Here is a 15,741-nt window from a genome sequence, read left to right as displayed (position 1 = left end):
GCATGTTTGGCAGCAGAGTCAGCAAGGGCATTTCCAAGGGAGACTGCATCCTTCCCCCCGGTGTGTGCCCTGCAATGGAGGATTGCAATGTCAGAGGGTAAGGTTATGGCATGCAGAAGGTCAGAGATGAGTTGGGCATGTGATATGCCTTTTCCATCAGCTCCAAGGAAACCACGGCGTTGCCAAATGACCCCATGGTCATGCACGACGCCGTACCCGTATTTGGAGTCAGTGTAGATGGTGACTGGTTTATTCCGGTAAAGGTGACAAGCCCTTGTGAGAGCAATGAGCTCTGCAGCCTGTGCTGACTGGTAAGGAATGGGCTGTGCTTCCAGAATAATGTCAGGGAGAGTGACAATAGCATAACCCGCTTGGTACGTGGTGTCATTGGGTCTGCTACAGGAACCATCTACAAAAATGACATCCGCGTCGGGGACAGGGACAGGGGACATGTCCAGTCTGGGGGATGTTTCTGACTCAATGGAAGCTGAGCAGTCATGGGGTTCAGGAGGGTGGTCTTCAGGACCTTTGAGCCCCAGGAGAGCGTTGAGAATGGGTGCAGGACCTGAAGAGTTGGTGGCATACTTAATGGTGAGGGAGGGGTTGTTCAAAAGGAGAACCTCATATCCACTGAGGCGCTGAGCTGACATGTGTTGTGTGTGTAACCCTTTTAAAATGGTTAGAACATCATGAGTGGTGTGAAGTATTGTTGTGTGGCCTAGGGTGAGTGTGGTGGCCATTTCAGTTACCATTGCACAGGCTGCAAGTGCCCTGAGGCAAGCAGGCATACCTTGCACAGTGACAGGCATTACTTTGGAAAAAAATGCCACTGGGCGCAACTTTCCTCCATGAAACTGTGTGAGCACCCCCGCCATGGTTTTACAATTGTCCCTTGCAAACAAATGAAAAGGTAGTACATAGTTGGGGAGGCCAAGTGCCGGACTTTTCATTAACATACACTTTAAGCTTTCATATGCAGTTAACATTTCTTGTGACCATTGTACAGTGTTAGGTTTGTCTTTCAGTGTGGCTTGTCTCAAGATGTTATCATAATAGGAACAATCAGATATCCACTGTCTGCAGTAATTTACCATACCCAGAAAAGACAGCAGTTCTCTCTGGGTAGTTGGGGTGACCAGGCCCAATACAGACTGAATGCGCTGTGGACTGACTTTCCTTTCCCCCTGAGTGAGCACAAAACCTAAGTAATCCACATGCTTCTTACACCATTGCATTTTTGTTTTGGACACCTTGTGTCCACATTCACAGAGCCAGTTTAACAGTGATATACCATCCTCCCGGCAGGCCTCCTCAGTTTGACTACAGAGCAGCAGATCATCTGCATACTGTAGCAGGACTGAACCATGGTGAGGGTGCCAGGGCCCCAATGTGGCCTGGAGTACAATGCTATACACAACAGGTGCGTCAATGAAGCCCTGGGGTAAACGACACCAGGTGAGTTGCTTGCCCTCAAAAGAAAAGGCAAAAAGTAACTGTGTCTGTGCATCCACTGGAATGCTAAAAAATGCATTTTTTAAATCAATTACCGAAAAAAATGCAGCATCTGCAGGGATAGCTGAAATGAGTGAGTTAATGTCAGGTACAATGGGTGCTATAGGCACAATGAGTTGGTTAATTGCCCTAAGGTCTTGTACAAACCTTACACTACCATCTGACTTAGCAACAGGGTTGACTGGTGTGCAGTAAGGTGAGATTATGTGTCTGAGAATGCCTTGTTGGAGAAACTGTTGTATCATTGGTCTAAGACCTTCAACCTTCTCTTGTGACAAGGGGTATTGCTTTTGATAGACAGGTTGTGTGTCAGGTTTCAGGGTTGCTCTATATGGTGTGCAAGGAATGAGGCCAGTGTCATAGGGACCCTCCGACCATAGAGCAGGGTTCACTTTGTCAAAATCAGGTGTAATGTCTGTTGCCTCCCACACCGGTAGGTGTGGGGACTCGACCTCCAGGCCACTGCTAGTGGGTGAAGGGAGAATGGAGATTTCGAGTTTGCTAAGAAGATCCCTTCCCAGAAGATTAATTGGACATTCAGGTATTACAGTGAAATTGTGTTTACCCATATACGTGCCTCCCGTGGTTCTGACACTAAGGGCATCTGTCAGGTAAGCATCTGTGGGTATCCCATTGATTCCCATTGAAGGAGCAGTCTTTTCCAAATGACCATCGTACAGGTCGACACACAAAACACTAGTAGTTGCCCCGCTATCCACCAGGAAAGGGATTGCTCTCTTTCCTATAATCAAGGTTAGTAGCGGTGGGTCCTTCCAGTGTCTGGTGAGTTGGGCAAAGGCTGGGATACCCTCCTCCGGGCCCCGTCAGTGGGAGGGATCCTGCCAGTCAACCCGGAATCGGACATGATCCTGAAAGGGGTTGTTGTGTGACTGTCGGGGATGATCCCGGGAGGGAGCCGGAGCTTGGGGCTGTCGGTGGTTTTGTGGGGGACAAGGGCAATCCCTTGCCCAGTGATCGTCCCTTCCACAGTTGAAGCAGGAGGTTTGTTTCCTGCTGGCAGAGTCAGGGGGGTGGGGTGGCCTGGCTTGTGGGTTTTGATATCGGGCTGGATTGCGGGGTGGGCCAGTGGAGTGCTGCTGGCGTCTATCTCCCCGACCTCTCTGATTTTGGTAATTATGAGTTGGGGCATTCTGCAAGGGTTTTTTTAACATCAAAGCATCCTGCAGCTTCCTTTTCATATAAGTGCTTTTCAAATTCCTTAATATTATCAGAGGTCCAGGAAGAAACACCTTGCTTAACTGGGACCATAACAGATGGCAACAAGTTATTTACAAAGGTAGAAATTAGTAAATGGTCTGTATCTACAAGAGTAAGACCTGCATCTTCAGACCAACACTTTTTAAACCTCTTCCAAAACTCAGTGACAGTTTCAGTGGGCTTTTGTTTACATGCTACGGCAATAGGAAGAGAAGCTCGGGTTTTAAAAATCTCTTTCATATGGGTCTCAATTTCCTTCCACATCTCCGTTACACCGTCCCCAGTATTGAGAGGGTAGCGAACGGCATCGTTAAGGGTGGTAGGAGTGTTTATGGTGGGAATCTTTTTCCAATCCCACCCGTTGTAATGGTCTATAACCCCATCTATGATCAGCTTCATATCTTCTTGAGTATAGCTGCGTCCTGTGCAAGCCTTTTTCAAGTAAGCTATGCAGCCGTCAGGTGCAACAGTGGGTTTGGGACAGTTCTTAACAATTCTGTCCAAATCCTCTATTTCAATGGGTTTCTTTAACAACTGATCCCCTACTGTCATAAAGGGCAGGTGTGTAGCGACACCGCTGGCACCAGCACTGTTTTCAAGGAAACCAGTGCCGGATCGCGTTATGGAGGGGGTGAGAGGGTTGTCAGTAGCAATAGTTAAGTCAGCGTTGCGGCGGGAGGCGGTTTGTCTGTTAGGAGTAGGGGCACTAGGGGCGGGGGTGGTTACGTCTATGTGGAGGGTACTGTCAGGGGGGGCTATTCCTCCTGAGCCTCCTTCTCCTTCCCCTTCCCCTCCTCCCCCTCCCCTTTGCATCGGCATTCGTGACAAAGCAACTGAGCTTCCTTCTCCTTCCCCTTCCCCTCCTCCCCCTCCCCTTTGCATCGGAATTCGTGACAAAGCAACTGCAGCTAACAGATCTGTGTCTTTTAAGGAGGGGTATAGGGGATTGTAAGGCGGGGGAGAAGAATTTTTCAGAAACTTGTTGCTTCTAAATTCCTCAGCTTTATGCAGTCTGGAAGTTACAGATTTTATTCTACGCTGTTTCTGCTTGATATTCTTGTCATACCAATGAGGTGCTATCGTGAGCCATTGCTCTCCTCCAGCACGCATATATGTCATGTCCCATTGTGGGTCATGATCGTACCATGGCCAGGCTTCCTTGTCTTCCAGACAAAGACCTTTGACCATGTCCATATAAAAGGGATAATTAATACCGTCACGGGGGAATGGACTGGGGCTGCCAACTTTCTCTGTCCACCCCGCTAAGTTATCTACCCAAGGGTTAACTAAATAATAATCTGTGGTGGAGTTACGGGCAACATATTCCTTACATGTTTCTCCTGGTAAAGGTGGGGGGTAAATGACTGTCTTACTCTGACCCCCTCCCATAGTAAAGAATACAATCTACACCAGCTTTCTACGCAATTTCTACAACAACTTATAACAACTGTCTATGCAATATCACAACAAAAATGCAGTTTAAAAAAAAACCTTCTATACAACTTCACAACAAAAAGACTTTCTATGCAATTTACAAAAACTTTCTATGCATGCATTAGTTAACACCAGTTAATTAGTCATTGACAATATCACAATATTATCTGTATAATGAGAACATGAAATCTTTTGACGGGTACGCTTACCTTCGTACAAGATGTCAGAAAAAATACAGCGTTTTAAACAGGAAGCAAGAAAAGTGTTTTGAGTAAAGATATCTGGCAGACGAAAACTTACCAGCCGTCTGGACCAAACATAAGAACTTATCACACTACAAACATACAAGAATATAGGCGATCAAATCGGGGTATTTTCTACGTTACGTATAGACCCCAGGTCTATTTTTTAAGTATCCCAGATACTAACGTCTTTGGAGAATTGCGCTTTTCTCAGACGTATCTTTAAGTCCCAGACATTAAAGATTATATGGTATCCCTGATACCTGTTTTATGTTTTTACATAAAACTTCGTAATATTAAGTCCCGGACTTAAATATTACCTTGTCACGTGTTCCCGGAACACGGAGCGAGTTCAAATTCAGTGTTTGAACGCAATCCCTTACGGAAAAGACAGACAATGAATTCTCTATCTTACCGATTCGGGGGCGATCAACTGAATCCAGGACTGAGCCCCCACTTGAAAGGATATCAGCCTCTTCTTGTACCCCTCGATTTGATGGCCACTGACGTCAGTGAGAGCAATCCTTAAAATTACAGATTATACACGACACCATGTAATTAAGAATCACTCTGCGTTTATTGTTCATAACAATGGTATATAAGGCATCATTGTCTAGGGAGGGATTGGAATGTCCAGGGAGGGGTAGGCAAAAGTAAATACTTTATTGGTTTAACTTTACTGCATAGGAGGGATAAAACAGGCTACATGGGGGGATGTAGGATACAGCCTAGTACTTCATCTAGGGGTGGTGATTTCACACAGTTCCCAACAAACTATGGGTGGAGCTATATTCATTTTATGCAATGCAAGCTAAATCCAAGGCAAAAGAAAAAGAAACAATATTTACACAATGCACAATGACAGAGGAGATTTAACCCTTCAGAGACGCTGCAGATTTCTTTCCTTTTCCCCTTCCCCTACCTGCAAAAAAGGGGGAACCTTTGGCTTTTTTGTATTTCTTGGACCGAAAGGACTGTATGTGAGAGTGATGTGTCTTTTTCGCCGATGTAGGAGCATAAGGCAAGAATGTCGACTTACCTGCGGTAGCCGCCGAGACTAACGCATCCAGCCCATCACCAAATAAGGCCTCACCTTTATACGGGAGAGCCTTCATATTTCTTTTGTAATCTGCATCAGCATTACATTGGCGAATAAACAATGCCCTCCGAGCTGATACTGCCATGGTAGCGGTTTATGATCCCAAGAAACCAATATATTTCATGGTTTCTAGTACGTACGTATATCTATTGTGTCAATGTCTAATGACAAGTTTTCTGACCACTTTTCAATAGCACTGCTCACCCACTCACAGACAATGGTAGGCCTGAGTAGTGTCCCACTGGCCACATCAATAGATCACCTCACTCACTTGCGGTCTGTCGGCTCCTTAAGTGAAGCCATTCCAGCCGCAGGGAGAAACACCTTTTCTCTTTTATGACAGGGCCCTGTCTAAAATGCGGGGTGACTCCCACCTTTTGGAAAAAGGTAAGCTGCCTGAATTCCTTTTGGGAATCTGAACTTTCTTTTCAGGTTAAATCAGACTCCCTCCAAGAGACTGTTCAACTCCTGAGGTGGAGGGAAAATGACATTACTTCTTTACTAAAGTAAACCCTCTCCTTGTGGTAAAAGAAGGGGCTTCGTAACTTCTAACACCTCCTTTATAGCTAAAACATGTTTTGAATGCTTTTTGCTAACTTAGGACCTATTCCCCTGGAATCACTAGTGTTGACACAGGAATCAGAGTCCGTGTCTGTATCAGTTTGTACTACTTGTTTGTATGTGACCCAGAGGGGTCCCTGTGGATGAAAGGCAGAACTATTAAAAATCACATCTTCAACAGATTATATTCAGTTTTCTGTACGAGATTCAGTCCAACCTCTTACTGATATGATTCACACTATCATGTAACCTTTCACCCAGTCAGGCTCTTGGTGTCATTTTACACCTCTGTGTCTCTAACATGTCTCCCACAGAGGAGAATTCCCTGCCACAGACATGTCACACACATGCACAACCACACCACAGACACTCCGGGACTTCCCAGCGCCAGTAACACAATGTCTGTGAACACAAAATGCCCACTGACATGCAGCGCTTTTATAATACTAATCACACAATTATATAGCACCAAATTCACTGTGGGCCCCCCCTGTTTTGCACCCTGATACTTGTTCAGTAGTGGAGGAGGACCAGCGTTGTCTCTGCAGCCTGAGGAGAGAGAGAAATGGCGCTCAGCAGTGTGCTGGCTGACTGGGGAGGAAGCTCCACTCTTTAATGGTGTGTTTCTCCTCAGCTTTTATGGGGTAATTTTTTATACTGGCGGGGGTAGGACTGTGCCTCAGCAACTTATGCCCCTTATTTATGCCAGTTTCCATAGTGCCTGTGTATGTGTGGGCAACATGGCGCGCTGCGCTCCCACCAGCTGCGCAGTACCTTTAGCCGTCACTTTCTTGATTGAAGATCTGTCTTCATACACTCACCTGTCTTCTGACTTCTGGCTCTGTGAGGGGGGGTGACGGCGTGCTGTGGGAGTGAGCATCTAGGCACGGCTAGCGTTCAGTTCCCTTCAGGAGCTAATGATGTCCTTTCAGCCAGAAGCAGAGCCATGAAACTCTTTAGGAAGTTGGTTCCTACTTCTGCCCCCTCAGTCCCACGAAGCAGGAAAACTGTTGCCAGCAGTTCTCCCTGAAAATAAAAAACCTAACATAAGTCTTTTCAGAGAAACTCAGTAGAGCTCCTCAGAGTGCATCCAGTCTGCCTGGGCACATTTCTAAAACTGAGGTCTGGAGGAGGAGCATAGAGGGAGAAGCCAGTTCACACCCTTGAAAAGTCTTAAAGTGCCCGTGGCTCCTGCGGAACAGTCTATACCCCATGGTACTGAAGTGGACCCCCGCATCCTCTAGGACATATGAGAAAACTGGTTTAAGCACCAATTCATGCCCCACCCACACTGTAGCTTCACCCACATTATTCACAGCTCCACCCCCAAAGGGACCGTGCCTATTTTGTCAGTCTCATGCCCCACAATTTCTGATGGCAGCCCTGTATACAGTACTGTAATATTAATTCACAGAGTAATGGCAACCTAGCAGGTAAGCTGAAAATTGTATGGCATGGACCGTATTGTATCGTAGCGTATACATCTGCACGTTATACATGCCTCAAGGTGACACAGGATTACTTAGGACAGATTTGTAGCAACTCGTTTCTTCACAAGGGGAGAGAGGTTCTCTCATGAAGCTCATTGAATGTTGAGTCAAGTGGAGAACATGAGCAATGCTTCCTCATCTCTCCATAAGTCAGATACTTTTGTACAGATCAATTTTTTCTCATGGTTTCCATCCTCACTTGCAACACCCTCATCATCCAGGAAAGCATATTCGGATTGATCTGAATTTCCTGACACGTTCTTGATTGCAAATCTGTAGGAAAACAAAAGCCAATATTGTGCTGTGAGATCATGTATCTGTCGGCTACCGTCTTGCTCAGGCCGGACATTTCTATAATGCAGATTAGCAATCGTAGCATCCCAATAATGATATCAATTGATAAAATTGCAAGAATTGATATTACTGAGACAGACTCTGGACTGCGAGATTGCAAACTGCTATACAAATCCTCATTCTTTCATCTGAGGAACATAGCCAGAAGCAAGCACTTAACTGACAATTTTTCCCCCAAAAAACTGCTCAGAATTTTTTTTTTTTTTTTTTTTTTTTTTATATATATGTGAACTAGGTGAAGAACATAAATTTTACCCTACCCAAAATGATTTGGGAAAAAGTTAAAGAAAAAAAATATATATTTTCCAAACATCCCAGAAAGCTGCCAGGTACACAGGGGTGGAGGCTTGGCTTACACTTCCCCAGCGACTGGGTGGGCGGGGGGGGGGGGGGGTCATGCCGTGCTGACCAATCAGCAGCACGGCAACACTGAGGGGAGGGTGCAGGGAGGCAGAATGTCCCTCTGAGAGCAGCAGCAGAGGGAAGTTTCTCTTCCCTGCAGCTGCCAACACTTTTTATCTGACTAATCGCATCCTGTGCGACTAGGTGAGACAAAGCACTTGCTGGTATGGTCGCATCTAATGCCACCATGCCAGGCAAGTGTTTAAATCCCTCTGGAGATCTGCCAAAACTCATACATGCATTTGTATCATCACGCCTAGACTACTGCAATGCCCTCTACCTGAGTCTTCCCAGAATAAATTAGTTATACCGCTTTCAGATGGTACAAAATGCAGCTGCCAGGCTGTTAACCAACCAGCCCCGTTACAGCCACATTACACCCATCCTCTACTCCCTCCACTGGCTGCCTGTAAGATGGCAAATCTATTTCAAGATTGGTTTACTGACTTTCAAAGTCCTAAATGAGAAGCAGCTTCTGATCCCATACTGCCCCGCTCGCTTACTGCGCTCTGCAGATGAAGGACTATCAGCAGTACCTAGAATCTACCAGAATTCATCTAGGCAGGGGGTGGTCGAGCTTTTAGCCATGTGGCTCCTGCTCTATGGAACTCACTGCCCCGTGCAGCTCGAGAGGCCCCAACTATAGAATCCTTCAAAAACAGACTAAAGACTTTCCTGCTTACTCACGCGTTTCACTAAAGTCTCTTTAGGATCTCTATAGTTTATGAAGGGCTTTTCTGTGCTGTATTATGTTTATTCTATATGTTAAGCACCTTGAGTCCTATTGGGAGAAAGAGTGCTATAAAACTAAAATTACTATTATTCCACATTTTGCGCTGTATTAACTAGGACTGAAGAAATATTAATATTTAGCAATTATACTGAATATAAGATAACGTTTTCCCAGTAACCATAATATGACAGCATGCACTGACAGAGTCCAATGTCCACTATTAAGAGCAGTTTCTATTTTAGGGTGGGATGTATCATGCATCACATTTTGTGTGCGATACATTCCACCACTGATAGCATGCATAGTGGTGCCATATGGATGTATGAATGAGATTAAAATTGGAAAGGACAGCTCTTCCGAAAAGAGCTGCTCTTTGTGATAATATGACTTTGAGGTTTATGATCGTGAGCCCTTCTGTGCATGCGTGGCAGATTCGGAGCCACCTGGGACACAGAGGGATTCTATTGGATCCCTTTTGGGGAATTATGCAAAAATTAGCCCATAGGCGTCTATTAGGCAACACCATCTATAGTTGACATTGCCTAACAGGTACAAGGTCCACAAAGTTACACTTTCCAAAGCTTTGAGAAATATGGTCAAATATCTGAAAATGGCAGTTTTGGAGTTTTGACCACTTTCTAGAATTAGTACATTCTGCCCTTATACTACAACAGTTTCTACTCCTTATACCCATATAACGAATTCTTGCTAATATTGGCAAGTCAGTGTCTGGGAGAGGGAGGTCCAGGTGGAAGGGTTGGGGTAGTAGCAAATTACATCATCACAGGTCCATAACCCTCAATGGTATGACAAAAATTTAGTCTAACCGTCATAGAGGATGTGGTTCATTGCATCGACCCTGTCTAGGTCGACAGTCACTAGGCCGACCACTAAAGGTCAACAGTGACTAGGTTGACACTGACTGAAGGTCGACACATGAAAAAGGTCGACAGGTATGGAAAGGTCGACTTGGCTAAGATTGACACTCAAAAGGTCAACACATTTTTTTTAGGGGATTTTGGACCCAATTGCCACCTGGGACCACCGACAGTTGAAACGCGTCCCCTCGCAGGGCATGGTGGCTCGCTACACTCGCCACAGGGTTTATAACCAACTTTATGCCCACTTGGATAGAGGAGGTATGAAAAGGTCCTCAAAACCCCTTAAAAAACTGTGTCGAGCTTTTGTGTGTCGACCTTGGTAATGTCGACATAATGACCATGGCGACAGTCCATACCTGTCGACCTATTCATGTGTCGACCTAAAAACAGGCTACCCGTCACAGCAGCAGGGCTGCAATGACCAGATTCACTTAGAATTGTGTCATCCGGCAACTTGTCCTATCCACTTTACACGGAGAGTGCCGGGTTGAGTAAGACTTGTCCATTTACTTGGGGGCTGGGAAACGCTCTGCAAAACTGAGGCGTCTCCTGGAAATTTCGGGAGAGTGGGCAAGTGTGACAGAACAGTACAACCACTAACATTGTTATTGACTCTACATTGCTATGGACATAAATCAATACCAATTTTACAGATTGAAATCAGAGAAAACTCACAACTGCTGAGTGTACAATGTTCCATTAGTCCATGTCCAGCCAGTATTCGTATTATTCCAATATAGTCCAATCCAGTGATGGTCGAGGCATTTATGTCTGTTCAGGAATTTCTGCCAGGAAGAAAATGCATTTCATTTGTGTAAATACCAGTTGTGTGCACACTTATAACATGTAGTATTATATCAGACAGCAACTTAAGCAATGCAAGCTTGCAACTGAACACACACAGCCTCATTTCCCGTTAAACAGGGGAGATTTGCACATCCAGTGTGTTATGGATTACAAAGTCCCAAATCGTGTCTTGTTTAAACCAAACACAGAGACGCAGTGACTGTGCTACTGAGTCCATCTCTGAATGTGACACTAAGGGCCTAATTCAGATCTGATCGCAGCAGCAAATTTGTTAGCAGTTGGCCGAAACCATGTGCATTGCAGGTGGGGTAGATGTAACATGTGCAGAGAGAGTTAGATTTGGGTGGGGTGTGTTCAATCTGAAATCTAAATTGCAGTGTAAAAATAAATCAGCCAGTATTTACCCTGCACAGAAACAATATAACCCACCCAAATCTCTCTCTCTGCACATGTTACATCTGCCACACTTGCAGTGCACATGGTTTTGCCCAACTGCTAACAAATTTGCTGCTGCGGTCAGATCTGAATTACCCCCCAAGAACAGTAAAGGTGTGGTCATATGCTGCTGTTTAGAGGCAGATCACTTGTGGGATCTAGACCCCTGGTACAGGTTATGAACTCATAATTATGAAAAATGGTAGCTGCATCTGGTTGGTTGGTTGGCTGAATGTAGGTAGTAGTAGGATTACTACTGCAACTGCATTCTATATGGCTCTCATTCCGAGTGGATCGCTCGCTAGCTACTTTTAGCAGCCGTGCAAACGCATAGTCGCCGCCCACGGGGGAGTGTATTTTCGCTTTGCAAGTGTGCAAACGCCTGTGCAGCCGAGCGATTACAAACACATTTTGTGCAGAACAAGACCAGCCCTGTAGTTACTTATTCTGTGCGATGATTGCTGCGATGAAGGTCCCGGAAGTGATGTCAGATACCCGCCCTGCAAACACCTGGACACGCCTGCGTTTTTCCAAACACTCCCATAAAACGGTCAGTTGACACCCATAAACTCCCACTTCCTCTCAATCTCCTTGCGTTCGGCTGGGCGAATGCAATCGTTGCTAGAACCTGTGCAAAACCACACTACTCTTTGTACCCGTACACAGAGCGTGCGCATTGCGGTGCATACGCAGATTTGTCCCGTTCTGCCCTGATCGCTGCGCTGCGAAAATCTGTAGCGAGTGATCAACTCGAAATGACCCCCACAGCACATCAGCCTAGTGCTGATGCGATGTGTCTCTTCCCCCACTGGCTCCTCTGGGCATGCGTGAGATCTTCTGTGCAGCACAGAGCCGGCAGCCATGACAGCGCTGTCCCTGCTGTGGAGATAGGGCAACGACACCTGCATCTATGGAAATCAACAGCTACAGGTTTCGGAATGGTCAGTACCACTGACTATTCATATATTGCCCTGCATATCAGCGTGCTATGTTTCAGATAGCGCCAATATAGACACGAGAGGCAATTGGTCTGAGGAAAGTGTGAGAAGAACCGCTGTAGCAGCCATCTTGAGAGGTGGAGATATAAGGGCTGAGTGCAGTCAGTCTAGTCTGCAGAAAACCTTTACAGAGTGACAGACTTTCTGCAAAGCCACTGCGGGTGGGAATAAGAGCTGAGAGAATAGGAACAAAGGTTCAGAGATCAGGATTTACATCCATCTTCATTGCTGTGCTTGCATTTGAAGGAAGAGATTGACACTGAGGAGCAAATTATTTGGGTAAGAATGTAAATACACTGGTGCAGTTGTACTACAGTGGCACTATTCGTTCAGCTATAGCTCTTCCTGCTTCGCCTCTTATTAAGGCGAATCGCATAGCACAAATGAGGAGATGTACTATATTAACATCTTGGTCACCAATGTGAGGGATAGAAAACATCCTCTTCCAGCAATCACCATAGTGCATCAGCTCTATGCTGCATTTTGCCTCCTGGTCAGTTCCAATGTGCATGCGCGAGACCTCGCAGATAGACTGCCACAGAAGCAGCCACTGCCCAGTACACCTACCAGCAGGTAATACTGGCGATATGTAAAATAAAGCTACACCACAAAAAATATTTTTTTTTGTAGAAATGTGCGGGTTCGTGTGAGGAAATGAGAGGTCTGTGACAATTAATATAGCTATGCCTCATTTCCCATGTCAAATGTGTACTTTTTTAAACTTTTTTTTTATCCCCATAGCGTGTCCCTCATCACCCCCAAATTGTGCTTAAATCAACCTTAATAATGTTAATATATGCATTTGCGTTATGTTATCTGTTACCCTTTGGATAATGTATTCATGTTAAGGTCCATACACACGGAGTGATATGGCTCAGCGATGTTGACTATATAGTCAAAATCGCTCAGAAAGTTAGTGCATATCTCTCCATGTGTACACAGCCAGTGATAGAGATGCGCGTCCCCGCCAGGTCGCTATCGCTGGGAAAAATAGACTGTGCAGGCAAGTACATTTTTACTAAGTCGCTCATATTTTTTGTCCACAGCGATTTTTCCCAGCGACAGCGATCTGATTAATTATAGCCACTCCCCGCCACCCATTTTGTAAAGCTTGGTGCGCGGAGGCTGAAGAGGGAAGAGCCAGCAGCATTCAGGAGCTCCAGACACTACTAAAAACATGAGTATGAACACTTCGGGTGCCTGCCCAATTCCCGCAGTTCTCCTCTGCCTAGCTTCTGCTCTGGGAGGTGGGGATTGGGGGGAGATGCCGCTGTGTGTCCCTGCTACGCCGGGCACACATGTATAGTGTCAGGTCCGAGGGTGGGTTGTTAATGGTTGTAGCAGTGAGATGCAGCTGAGTGTGTCCTTGGGGACTGCAGACCACTGGGCGCACATGTGTAGTGACATTCTCAGCATGGTGCAAGTGGCAGCAGTAGCATTGGAGAAGAGAGATGCAGGGACCCCGGTCCATACCACTAGCGATGGTGGATGAGGGAGCAGGTACTGAGGAGGTGTCTGCTACATCTAACCAGTGCAGGAAGGTGAGCCAGGGGGCTGCCCAGCTGTTCGGGAACTGATCGCTAGGTGCACGCCCAAAATGATGAAACAGGGTCATACCACAACCCATCTCGTCTGAGGCCATTCCTATCCCGACTGATGCCACACCCCCTTTTTAGACGTCTGTCCTGAGTTGATGGCAGCAAAAGTTGGTTGGTATGGATATGTGACAGCTGACACTTGTAGAACTATCCCGAAAAGTTCCTGCTATAATTTGTCTATTCCTTTATTTTCTATTATAACAGACAGGATTCAGCACAAACTACGGTTATGATTAAAGAGGTGAAAACTGGGAATGAGAGACTGATGTTTGTTAGTATGTGTAACAGTTAGAAAAATATAACATACTAAGAAATTGTGGCATCAATTGCAGAATAATGGACAACTTGGCTCTCAATCCACTGGTGTACCTGTAATTAAAAAAATAAAAATACTAACGTATATATGTCACTCCCCCACTCTGTAAAAGCATCCCCCTATTTAAATGAGATAGCCAAAATCTCTTGCACACTAAAGTCCCATACACACTGGAGGATTTTGAGCTGAGAGCAGCTCACTTTTGGTGTGTTTAGCTGCTTTTAGCTCAAGCGATGAGCGCTGATGCGTGCTCCCGCTTCATCGCTGGCGGCCGCCGTTCATCTACTGGTATTACCAGTAGATGAACGGTGGGGTGAGCGGCTTTCCATAGCGTCCTGCTATGGAAAGCCGCTCACCTCCACTGACATCGCTGGGCAGGGGGGAAAAGCGCTCAGTGTGTATGGACCTTTAGTCAAAATCTCCTACTGCCAGTTCAAGGGAAATTGTGCAGTCAAAATCTCACATAGTCAAAATCTCTCCATGTGCACAGTATGCACATTTAGACTGAGTTTCCTATTGTTTACTAACACCACAGTGGACACTCAAAGGTCCCTTTTAGTTTACTCCCTATTGTCCAACAGTGAGCTGACCAGACAGGGTGGCTCACTGACTGATGTAATCACCTTGATTAGAATATGTACATTGTATTCCAATGCTGTAATATCCTAAGAAAGAAAAACACACCCTTGAAATATGAAGCTTCTGGGGGTATATGTAGAGCTGCCCAGAGAGCTGAAGGAGAGATTCTCTGCTTCTTGACTAAGAAGTAATGTTCTGTCAGGAGTTTGTGGTGGGAATTGTCGTGTGGAATTGGATTACAGAAGTGTGCTGAGCTGTTTATAACCCATTCTGTTCAAGAAACCAATGTTGGTTTTTCATCTACCACCCTCGCTGAGTGATTTGGAACCCGGTATCTTCACATTTAGTGGCAAGCAGAGGGATCACTCAGGTGACAAGCACGGAAGCAAGATATTACAGCAGAATAGAGTAGCACAATCCTACAAACACAACAAGAAAGGAGTCCTGCAGGAACTGTGTCATGCAAGAAAAATTATAATCAACACAGTGGATACCAAGAGGTCCCTAATCGAAAAACGGGTGCAATGGGACTTGGAACACCCTGTTGGAGAGGAGGACAAGTAATGACACCAGGGCAATGGCCACCCCCGCACATTAGAGGGCAGCAGTATTGGGTGAGGCTCTGGGGGAGGCCTGTCATAGTACCATCAATCGCATCAGCACCAGTGTCAGAAGAAAGACAGATGCTGCGAGTGGGCTACAACGATGTACCACACTTTGTGGAATCAGCCACGGATATTGACACGCACCTTCAGGTATTTGAGTCCACGATGAATATACATGATATACCTGGGAGGGAGTGGTCAAATTATTTAGTGCCTAGTTTGATGGGTCGAGCTCAGGACACATACCATGCCCTGAGCCCAGAGCAAGGAAGAGACTACCAGGAGATTGGGAGAGTGTTGTTGGCTTGGTATGCAGTTACCCCCGAATTCTACCGCACTAAGTTCCGATCCATGTCAAAAAGTGGAGATTCTACTTACACAGAATTTAGTAGTTTACTGCGAAGAAACTGTGATCGGTGGCTAGAAGGGAAGCAAGCGACAACTGCAAAGGTCTGTTTGGATTATTATGCAGTAGTA

The 15,741-nt window shown here is 45.7% G+C and overlaps 1 protein-coding gene across 2 annotated transcripts in view; it reads right to left on the bottom strand.

Moving 5' to 3' along the window:
* Positions 1 to 4,964: 4,964 nt before the first annotated feature.
* Positions 4,965 to 15,741, bottom strand: part of LOC135056806 (C-type lectin domain family 2 member D-like) — a 270,630-nt gene continuing 259,853 nt past the window's right edge. For both annotated transcript variants that reach the window (XM_063962409.1, XM_063962410.1), the window contains 2 exons: positions 10,602 to 10,711; positions 4,965 to 7,829 (listed from right to left, as the gene is read on the bottom strand). In XM_063962409.1, coding sequence (XP_063818479.1) covers positions 7,664 to 7,829; positions 10,602 to 10,711 — 276 coding nt within the window. In that variant the 3' untranslated portion in view covers positions 4,965 to 7,663. The remainder of the gene's footprint in view (positions 7,830 to 10,601; positions 10,712 to 15,741) is intronic.

This window comes from Pseudophryne corroboree, chromosome 3, assembly GCF_028390025.1.
Source record: "Pseudophryne corroboree isolate aPseCor3 chromosome 3, aPseCor3.hap2, whole genome shotgun sequence".
Taxonomy (NCBI): Eukaryota; Metazoa; Chordata; class Amphibia; order Anura; family Myobatrachidae; genus Pseudophryne; species Pseudophryne corroboree.
This window is presented reverse-complemented; position numbering and strand designations above follow the sequence as displayed.